The sequence below is a fragment of the Varroa jacobsoni genome, unplaced genomic scaffold (genome assembly GCF_002532875.2).
Source record: "Varroa jacobsoni isolate VJ856 unplaced genomic scaffold, vjacob_1.0 scaffold_1282, whole genome shotgun sequence".
Classification (NCBI taxonomy): domain Eukaryota; kingdom Metazoa; phylum Arthropoda; class Arachnida; order Mesostigmata; family Varroidae; genus Varroa; species Varroa jacobsoni.
This window is the reverse complement of record NW_019214184.1, coordinates 129440-140308: the sequence shown is the minus strand read 5'-3', so window position 1 is coordinate 140308 and position 10869 is coordinate 129440. Positions and strand designations below refer to the sequence as shown.

At 42.5% G+C, this 10869-nt stretch overlaps 1 protein-coding gene across 2 annotated transcripts in view; it reads left to right on the top strand.

Annotated features, from left to right (window-relative positions):
* LOC111268412 (uncharacterized) overlaps positions 1 to 10869 on the top strand; it is a 59020-nt gene that overhangs the window by 41404 nt on the left and 6747 nt on the right. Inside the window, exons 5-9 of one of the 2 annotated variants that reach the window (XM_022847394.2) lie at positions 3594 to 3736; positions 6532 to 6687; positions 7007 to 7163; positions 7479 to 7666; positions 7892 to 10635. In XM_022847394.2, coding sequence (XP_022703129.1) covers positions 3594 to 3736; positions 6532 to 6687; positions 7007 to 7163; positions 7479 to 7666; positions 7892 to 10635 — 3388 coding nt within the window. Of the gene's footprint in view, positions 1 to 3593; positions 3737 to 6195; positions 6280 to 6531; positions 6688 to 7006; positions 7164 to 7478; positions 7667 to 7891; positions 10636 to 10869 lie in introns of those variants that run through there. The other variant, XM_022847395.2, reaches the window with a different exon arrangement.

Sequence of the window (10869 nt, the reverse complement as noted above, 5' to 3'; positions counted from 1 at the left end):
TAGACATAGCTACAATTAGGATGATCAATGTAACACGCGTGATATTCATAAGAATTGCTTTGGATCTTGTGTTCGTTTGAATAAGGAAAAATATCTAATCAGATATTATTATAGATTTGTTCGTTCTGCACAAACGCGGCAGGGCGTAGTTTTTTTCATGACAAGAGCCAAGTGTAAGTAAATTTTTACTCAAAATGCGTTTTTAAACTGCGCCATCACTTGGGCTATACTGCGCTTTTTACACGGCGTTGCATGGATGAATTTTTTGCAAAAACAATTGCCAATTCAGCAGAATCGAGTGGCTATTTCTAAAACAGGAAACACTTCGCAGCTTCATTCATCTTCCTTAGAAGGGTTTCAGGCAGCCAGCGGCACAGTATAGTTACCATTACGCATACGTTCGTTCAATTTTCCATTAGAGCGTTCGGGCCAATAAAACCATTACTAGGGCTTTCACAGCTCCGTCTAGAGAGGACGCTACCTAGCAAAAATGTAGGTTGACGATAAAAATAAAGAAGTTAGTCGGTAAACCAGAACGTCTTTCAGCGTTCAACTTCGATCAAACTGGATGGATCAGTGTCTTTCTTTGCTATTAGACTAACAAACTTGGCGACGATGCATCACGAATAAACAAATCATCAAACAGGTGTGATACACGATGACCACTAGAGAGATCTCGTAATCAGTTTCTGCCAACCTTACTTACTACTTGCAGCTCCGCAGCATCACTGTGCATTATTTCCAAGTAAAATAACAAGCCGAGCAATAATGCTGGTACTGTATCAGGACGATTGTTGGATAAAAGACAACTTTGACGAAAAATAATAGTGGAACTCATTGAAACGTGAGTGAATTTCTTCTTTACGAAGCGAAATAACGGTGCTCTCGAGGAAGCTACGGGCCTACGGGGGATTTCGAAACGAAGGCGCCGATGATAGGGCCAGTGCAGATGACTCCTGAACAAAACCTTCTTAGAGCTTATTGATACTGTGGTATATAACAAGTGTGCAGCCTACTGGTATTCGACAACTTTTCTAATCGTAGAAGTCAGTCAGCGGTTGTTTATTCCGAAGGCACGGGTCGCTAAATCGTTAGCGTCAACCGCACACATCTAGATAGCTAGAATATCCAAGCCCTGTTCAGGCAATGAGCAGTAGAACACCTGTGAATTCCGATATGCAATGCTATGGCGAGCAGCCTTTCGGGAAGATTTATCGGAACGCTAGGGGTGTTCCCAGTGAAGACCCAATAGCTCGGGGAGTAGGGTCCGAGGTGGATGGAAGCGATAAGGGTGTATAACGGTCCTTCTCATGCAACAACCGGAACGTCTTCGAAAAGATAATACCAACTTCGCTACATGCGTGGTACTCGCGTTCAACAAAAAAAACCGTCAACATAACCGCACGCCAAATACGAACGCTCAAAGAGACACCAAAGAGAAAAGCATGACGCCAAAACCATATGTTGCAATTCATACGAAAACATACAGTCCCGATTTCGAAGCACCAACTGTTCCAGCAGAACTCATTAGTGACCATTCGAATCGGTTAGGGGGGGCTCCTAGAATATTGGTTCGGACGCCAGAACGATGAAAGGTAACGTAGATTAGATCTGTTAAGAGAGTGACGAAAAATCGCAATGCTTCTAGGTTATGTATATGGTGTAGATTTGAAGGCAGAAGAGCAGAAAAATGTAGGATATATAATATGTTTGAGAAACATGAGTGGCATATGGCAGCGCCACTTGGAGGGCAAAAGTGTAGATTGATTGTAAGAGGAAGGAAATAACTCAATAATAAATTATCTGTCATTCAGCCGTAGACTCAGACGGTCAGAGATGTTTACTTCTTTAATAACGAGGTTATCTGAACTCGTATTATAGTCGGTGTCGTTGTGCTATCGAGCCTAGCACATATCCTGTAGTCACGTACGATGTTCTCGATGAATGCACGTATTTTGTTTTCTCTCAAAAGGCAATTCTCGATCGAGAGGTATGAAATTTCTATTTTTCCTAATAATCGATTTAGGTGTGAAAGCAGACCGTATGTGTATCGTTTGTAATTGTTTTCCACTAAGCAGAGAGTTTTACCTGATTTCGCAGAGGCTCAACTATAAAACACAAGCAGGCTTATGTTTGCATACTCGAGAATTTAAATTGTAATTTTACTTTGTAATATTGTATGTAATTGTAATGGGTAATTTCTTTTATCAAGCGTATATAGCACTGAAGTTCCCGCCTATTTGACACCTTCTACTTACTTGCCGCATCTATATAATTCTACGATGAATCTACTAAATTATTTTCTGTTCAAGTCAACCTTGAAAACCCCGGATAGCCCCACAATGGAAACGCGTACATTTTTGTTCTTTGCTCTCTTTTTTCGGCTCTTCAGAGCTTACGCTTGTGTTACACAACGAATTCGACATCGCCGGTAATGGCAGAAATCGCCGTGTTCCTGATCAAGTACCCACACTGGCCAGCCAGCATTCGTTGAATCAGCATTGGCGATATACACCAATGGGTGTAGTTAATCGGCTTTTCACTCGATACGAGTTCGTTGGCTTGCTGCCAGCGCTGGCATTGTCCTAGCTGATGCACTTATTTTTGGATACATGGAAGCGTCAGAAAAGATGGGGGCGATCTTCTTCTCAGCCTTCTGCTCGCGAGGGCTTTCTACAATGGAAAGCTCTTCGTTTGTTGTTCGTTGCCGTCCAATCTTGTGCCTTTGTCGTTATCACCTGTCTTCTCTCATTTTCAATTTGACTGACGATCATTCTATTGACTCGACTTACTAGCGATTTTCCAGCCAGAAGGTAAAATACGCACATGATGAATTTTCATCATCAAAAAACTGCATCTTCCGGAAGAAAACGTGAAAAAATCCAAAAATTATAAAATGGGGTATAGAGATAGGCTATATCCGATTTAGAAATCTGGACGAATCAATGTTCTCATTTATTACGAGGCTTCACTCACTGGAAGGGATCTGATTTTATGTGGGTAAGTATTAGTAATTTATTTATGTAAGAGCTTGTGTCACTTTGTCTGCACGTTCTCAAGCCCAAACATTAATTTATGCTATAAATTTCCTATAAATATTTAGAATCGTTGTCCTTACCACGTGTCCTATGATACCCTGCTGGGTGGGCTGAAAGCGTTTATTTTTGTGGTTTTTATGCATTAATAGATGAAAGTATAGATCACCATTTATGTGTCGTCCATGTCAATAGATAGAAATGTCGACCACGAAAGATCTACAGTCCAGACACTTTCTCCGTTATATAGATGCTGTTTGAAAATTTTTTTATATAGGCCATATTTCCACGCGTCGGCCAAAGGCTTGTTTCCTATGTTGTATAATAAACATAATAGTAATAGTTTACGAAATAATAAAACCATCATACATTTTTTAAATTCTATGATTTGGAATTCGCTGTGTGGTGCGCCCGTAACAGACGATTTGTCATAGTTACTTCATAGCTAGTGGTTACATCTCGAAACATTTGCAATAGATATTTTCAATAAAGGCCCACATGGAATTGTTAACGTTTTTTTCTATTCTGTTTGTTTTCGCCCATCGTGTTTTCCTGCAGGGGTGAAAAATTATACCTCAACAAATCTGAGAACGATCTCCGCCCACATCCGGAGATGTCACCTAACTGTCGTAAATGGATGTTATTTTTAGTGGTAGCCATTGTCATCGCCTTAGCCTTCGCCGTTGGCATCTTCGTCTCGGGTATGTAAAAGTCATTCAACTTACCAAAAATAAATACTGCATGAAAACCATAGACCTTTGAAACTATTCAAGTTCTCGATCAGTCTGTGCCTGTCTCTCGATCGAGCTATAGTACGAACTACAACTTCACTCCCATCCAACTTGATTTAAATAATAAATGTAATACACTTAAAGAGTTCGGATAGTCGTTTGAAAATAACTGTTCTTCAGCTATCAGGTAAGGCAGATTTGCCTTTTCGTTGAAAAAAAAGTTGACGAGATCAAACTTTTTTTCAACTTATTATGTGTCTAAAATAGAATCGATGGTGACGGACAGCTAACTGAAGTAGATTTTTCTGTTCAGTATTGTCTAATGTGATCGAAGAGAGTCCTTCATAGTCTTAGCACACTTACATGTTTAATTTTCGATAGCGATTCTGTCGATCGATTTAGATTAGCAAAGGTACGCGTGTAACGACTCTCTGCTACTGATTGCAGCATGAGTGCCTCATTTAGTCACTGTGCAAAAGATATTTTACCGTCATAGTAAACAGATCACAGACAAAGGTAAAGGTGCTCTCACCATAAAACAGTAAACCACTTCTCTTCTTGATTTCTTATCTCCTCAACGAGGAAAAACGTTTTTGCACATTAGTCATTGACTATTGCTAAAACAACGTTAAAGAACACTTTAACTTAAAGTAGTTTAACTTGCTAAAACAAGTTCCTCACCTTAGCTGCCAAGTTTTTCAGCAAGAAGATACTTTCAATTACATCTATAACAAATATTTTTTATATACGCAGAAATCAGCCAGCTAACTTCGGCATAGCTGACGAAACTTGAATGCGGTGTTACCCTCAATAATTGACATTGTACACACATCAAAACTTATTTGTTACCATTTGTCTTGTGGATTGAAAAATATATACAATGTACATACGGACATGCCAATTTGCACCGCTCGGCTGTCTGCACCGATCGAATAAGTTGTATAATTAATGCAACATTAAATTGCATACCACTTATGAGGATTAATCGATACGTAACAACATTGCAATCGTGCTTAACAATAGCGGCAGTCCAATGTTTCCAGATGGGAAGATACGTACCAAAATTTCTCATTGTCTTCTCCGATCGTTTGGTAACTTCTAAGAAAAGACAGTTATAGGATTTATGCATCATACTATGCGAAATTGCAGATTAACGTGCACAATTTAACGTGCACAAAAGTTTAGCCTCGATTACGAGTACGCAGTCTCAGTTAACATTAACCTATCATTAGAGCAAGAAGGGTCGTGGTAACAAAAACAGAAAACATTGTTAGTAGAAAAAAAGCATAGGATTCAAGTGACAATGTTTACAGGTCACCAAGCCATCAAGACTCGTGATGGGCCCTCTTCCGAACTAAGCATTTTTTAGCACTTACAACTGAAACGTTCACATAAGGTCATTATTTGTCGCGAATACAATCGATGGGCTCGTTGGTTAAAAGAATTGCGAAAGGATTTGCTTGTTAATAGCTAAATCCTGTTTTTTTTTTAGTAGGTGCCACAATAATGGGATATAGATATGGAGGTCTGGCTGGTAAACCGATTTGTTTCTAATTTGGCTTTAATGGCGCTAAATTTCAAAACATTATAATTTTGTTACAATATTGCCTTCTTCAGCAGCAGAGCATCCTTTTTTTTTATCTGATAATAAAGGTACGCGAACGAATGACCATTGGTGTACCGCAATCGTTCGTTTAGAGTAATGAAACTATGAGCAGTGACCTCATGTTATATGGCCGCACTTTGGCGTCGTTATAAGTTAGAGAAGTACACAGATCTGCCGTTTCAGTTGGCGACGTGATACGGAATGAATCAGGTCAATCATACGTCCAAGAGCTGTGCTGAATTGTGGTGCCTCAAAGCAGAAGCACTTCAAGCTAAGCTTCACAAGCTATTAGCAACAGTCTTATGCAAGGGATCATCCGAAAACTATCTTGAAACGGGCAACTATTTCGTTATGATAAAGATGTGATAATCAGTCAGTGAAGTCTAGATGATCAGGCAATATTTTTGTAACCCCACTTATTTTTTCGGTTACAAGCATGACATTAAATGATACCCCCCTCCCGAGCTGTGTTACTGGCAACATTAATATTGTCGATAGGTGATATTGTTTGTTGTTATTAGTCATAATTGACGTGTGCATGTGTAATATATTCGCCCATGTGGAAATTAATTAAAGGTAGAAATTCAACAAATTTCAGTAAATCCAGCTGAAGTGTCCAGAAACAAACAACGGCCTGCGTTATACTAAGGCTTCGCAGAAAAAATGTCATTTCGAGTATATTGATATACTAAGCTAAGCTTGCATCTTTATTTGATCCTATTTATATACATACGTTAAAGGCAGTGTCATTACCGCTGGGGAGGCGACAAGCTAGAAATAATTTTGAGACTGTTGTTACTCAAATAAGACGGCAGAGAAGTCCTTGCTGCAGTTATTATTGCAGTTATTATGGACTGCTATTATTGCTCGTTGCATTTACTACGTAAATCGGAACGTGGTAACATAGGTTAGTATTGAACCGTGTGACACCTAAAACAGGTTTCAGGCAGTATACGGGTCTTTAAATAGCATCTTATTTCATATTGTTTGAGCCAGGCCCTGTTATAGGTATAAAAGTACAAGCAAATTAGGTGAACGCTCAGGTGAGACCTTTTCACTTAACAACAACTCGATGTTGAACATCTGCCAACCTAATCAGAATGAGCTGAAAACCCATATAACACATTATCGTACGATGTGATCATTTTGTTGTATTTAGTCCGGTTAGCTGGATCGAATGCTTCAAGTAACGGTGTTAAAAGAGGCGGAATCGGTTCGGGAGGCGTAGCAATGCCTATTAACGACAATGATATTGAATCAACGACACGGGTTCCAGCAATAACCCCACCTGTTCCAGAAGAAGAAACTACAGCAGGTAAAGAAAACAATAAAATAAATGGCTGGAAATGTTCTGTCAGTCGTTGGCTGATCAAGACATTTTTAATATCCTTCTCGATTCTTGCTAAGGCAATGCTGATAATAGCATACATCTCTCATCTAATATGCATAATGAGGTATTGATTATATGTAATTACTAATTTCGAAATAGCTAGGTATGACTATGTAAACGATTCGTGGAACTGCATATCAGGGTTTGCATAGCTTTATAATAAAATGCTGCCCGATATGTTGTTAAGAGTAATATTCAGAAATTAGAAGTACGCGTATGATTTTTTTGTTGTGACCTGTCGCAGCTCTGCACAACGCAGTTCTAGTCTCGTTGACGCTACCCGACCAAACGTTGACAGCAAATCTCAGTGATCGGAATTCACAGGAATTCAAAAATCTTAACCGGACGCTCATCGAACTTATCTTGAAGTCGATGGAACACTTCGATAAACTTCCGACCAGGTATTTTAAGAATACCAGACTTTCACACCAACATTGGTTTTTTGTTGACAGCTGACAGAACAATGGAAATAAAAATTGAACAAACAAATAAAAAAAAATTAAAGAATTAAAAAGAACCCAATCTAGAACAAGAATCGTACCGCGTACAATATTGTCTTTTCGCGAGCCAGTCGTGATGCTTTGCATTTGTCTATGGTATGCTGGTTCGGAGAAAAGCTGTGACGGTTTTTCAGTGCTAGTTCGGAGGTCTTCTGTTGAAATCGTTGTCAAAATACTATAAGATAGATCAATCCATCGTATATTGTTGTCATGCAGCGCTCGCATTGTGGCACTTGAGAGCGGATCGATCAAGGTAAAGATTGCGTTCGAATTTGAGGAGGAGCAGCCAGAGCTCGGAGCCCGCGTGAATCAAGCGTTACGCAGATTTCTTCATGCGAATGGCGGACATTTTGCTGACGCAAGCGGCGACCTTACGGTGCTGTTAGATTCGATTCAGACCAAGGGTAAGTATCTTTGAGGTAATCCTCAGATAAATAACCGGAATAAGTACAACTTTCGTGGTCGATCAACACCTGTCAGAGATGTGTGTGTGAAGTTCTTATTTATAGCGGATTCAAAAATCCACTATAATTAGCGTACATATTTGTCTTATATAGTGTTAGATTCTCGCTTATCGGCTGCAATAAGGTGAGCATTATCAAAGGGGTTGTTTATACGTTCAATTGCAGAGATACAAAACAAGTGTCGCAGTTATCACCTGTGTCCTTGGCCGGCGGTATGCCGATGGGACTATAGAGCGGATGAGCCAATTTGCGAATGCCCCCCTGGTTTTGAACATGCTTCCTACGACAGCAAAACGTGTATTGAGGTATCCTATGAAACTACTACACCACAGCCCGAACCGATCCCTACTAGCGAACCGGAGCCTTCTAGTGAACCAGAACCTGCAATTGAGTCCTCGACTCCTGAGCCTATATACTCCCCGATTTGTATCTCGGAGCCAACCCCTGAGCCGTCCGCATACACGTCCGAGCCAAGTCCAGACTCATCATCCGAGTCCGAGTTTACAACCACTACTGAAATCGTTATCGAACACATATCGCACGCAAAGCCCAAACCGCCCCCTGAACCCACACCGGAACCCTACACCGAGCCCACCGCTGAGCCCGAACCCAAGTTAATGGAAACGACAGAGCCTTTCACATCAGAGACAGCACTTTTTATCGCTTCCGTAGCGGAACCTGCTCCTGAATCTACCCCTGAACCGAACGCGGAGCCTACGGCAGAACCTTTTCCGGATTCGACGTCTGCATCCTCCGCCAAACTCGTTCCAGAGCCGACGAGCGAAGCGAGCGACTTTAAATACACGTCTGACTTTTCTACTCCGGAACCTGCAGCAGAGCTTACCACAAAAATGTCTACAGAAGTTGTGTTACCCCATGCAGACAATCGCAACCCTAAACATCTGGAGGACAATAACAGCGCAGTAACTGCTGAACCAGCCCCAGAACCCACAACTGAACCGACCCCGGAACCCACAACTGAACCGACCCCGGAACCCACAACTGAACCGACCCCGGAACCCACAACTGAACCGACCCCGGAACCCACAACTGAACCGGCCCCAGAATCTACAGTTGAGCCGGCCCCGGAACCGACAGCTGAGCCGGCCCCGGAACCGACAGCTGAGCCAGTTCCGGAACCAACAGTTGAGCCAGCCCTGGAACCGACAGTTGAGCCGGCCCCGGAGCCGACAGTCGAGCCGGCCCCGGAGCCGACAGTCGAGCCGGCCCCGGAGCCGACAGTCGAGCCGGCCCCGGAGCCGACAGTCGAGCCGGCCCCGGAGCCGACAGTCGAGCCGGCCCCGGAGCCGACAGTCGAGCCGGCCCCGGAGCCGACAGTTGAGCCGACCCCGGAACCTACAGCTGAGCCAGCCCCGGAGCCTACAGCTGAGCCAGCCCCGGAACCTACTGCTGAGCCAGCCCCAGCGCCATCTACAGAAGCAACTCCGGAACCAGTTAGTGAACCTCCCGCTGAACCTACTCCTCCATTAGCTAGTGAATCTTCAGTAGAACCAACTACAGAATCAGCTAGTGAACCGTCCGCTGGGCACGAATCTAAGTCCTCAGATAAAGTTACTCCAACTCCTGAGTCTGAACCTCTAGAACCTGACACCGACGAAGCCAAAGAAAAGGCTGTATCCCCTAAACAATCGGCTACTGGGTTGCAACACGAACCTTTTCAAGAAGCAACTTCTGAAGCGGTAGCCGAGCCTGCAGCAGCGCCCATCCTCGCGGGAGCATCACCCTCAGATAGCGACAAGGACTCGCCATCCACCGAATCTAGCGACCAGCCTGAACATGCGATGTCCCGTGGACCCAAATCCGCCGAGTCAGAAATTACGACTGTATCAAGTGAGATTTTGGCGAGCTCCACAGTGTCTCCAAACATCCAAGGGTCACTAGCTGACTTCAAGTTCACCACGTCGGCACCACAGCTCTCGTCAGAGCCGGAAGTGTCTGAAGAATCAAAACCTTCTTCTCAAGCGGAAGTCTTAGGAGAGACTACTACTGCATCGATTGTAACACAAGAGTCTTTTATATACAGCTCGTCACTGATCCCACTTGATCTGAAATCATCTAATCCCAACGAGACATCTTCTACGGAAATTGTTGCGACATCGGTCCAGCCAAATACCACCACTCGCGCGGATGAAAATTTGCCCAATGCGGAAAAATTTATTGATACCACAACGGTCTCAGCTTCAGGTGAGACGTCACAAAGGAAAGGTTTATCACTCGACGAAGAAGTGACCACGGTTGCCGTCAATGAGACAACCAGCATTACAAGCGCTCTCTGTAGAGAAACCGAATTTCTATGCGACACGAAGTGTATTGACCTGTCATTGAGATGTGATGGTTTACTTGATTGTTTCGATCAGTCGGACGAAGCAAATTGCGTCCAGACAAAATGCGAAAGGAACTACCTTTGCGCAAACTCGACAATTTGCATTCCGCAAGCGCTTCGCTGTGACGGGGTCAAAGACTGTCCGGACGCTGACGATGAAGCAGATTGTGCTGAAACTATCGAAAGCTGTGAGGGTTTATTGGTGCTATGCCCAGACAAATCGTACTGTATAAAACCTAGTCAGGTGTGCGATGGTGTGTTCAATTGTCGTGACCGTTCGGACGAATCGAAATGCCAAGAACGTAACGATTGTGAGAATGTGCAGAAAAACTTTTTCTGTCCTAAGGAAAGTCTTTGCATTGACGGTAGTCTACGTTGCGACGGTCACAAAGATTGCCAAGATGGAGCAGATGAGCAAAACTGTACATGTCTTCCCGAGCAGTTTCAGTGCGATAATGCTTACTGCGTGAGCAAACCTAGTGCTCGTTGTGATGGAGTTCTAGATTGTAAGGATGGAACTGATGAATTGGACTGTCTAAGAACTGATGATAAGCTCACTGTAGAGGTAAATAATCTTTTAATGTGGGAAATATTCTGTCGTGGCACTATTTTTTGCTAAAGTCTAAGTACGATGTATAAACTTGATACCACCCTAATTACAATTACGGTACCAAGTTGTTATTATTATATATAATAGTTTACGCTGATACTCATCGATTTGTTTATTTATTTTAAACCCTTGCTGAAATACTTTGCTATCTTAAATTATATTTTAGATAATCAACCTTCTAGCTCGTCT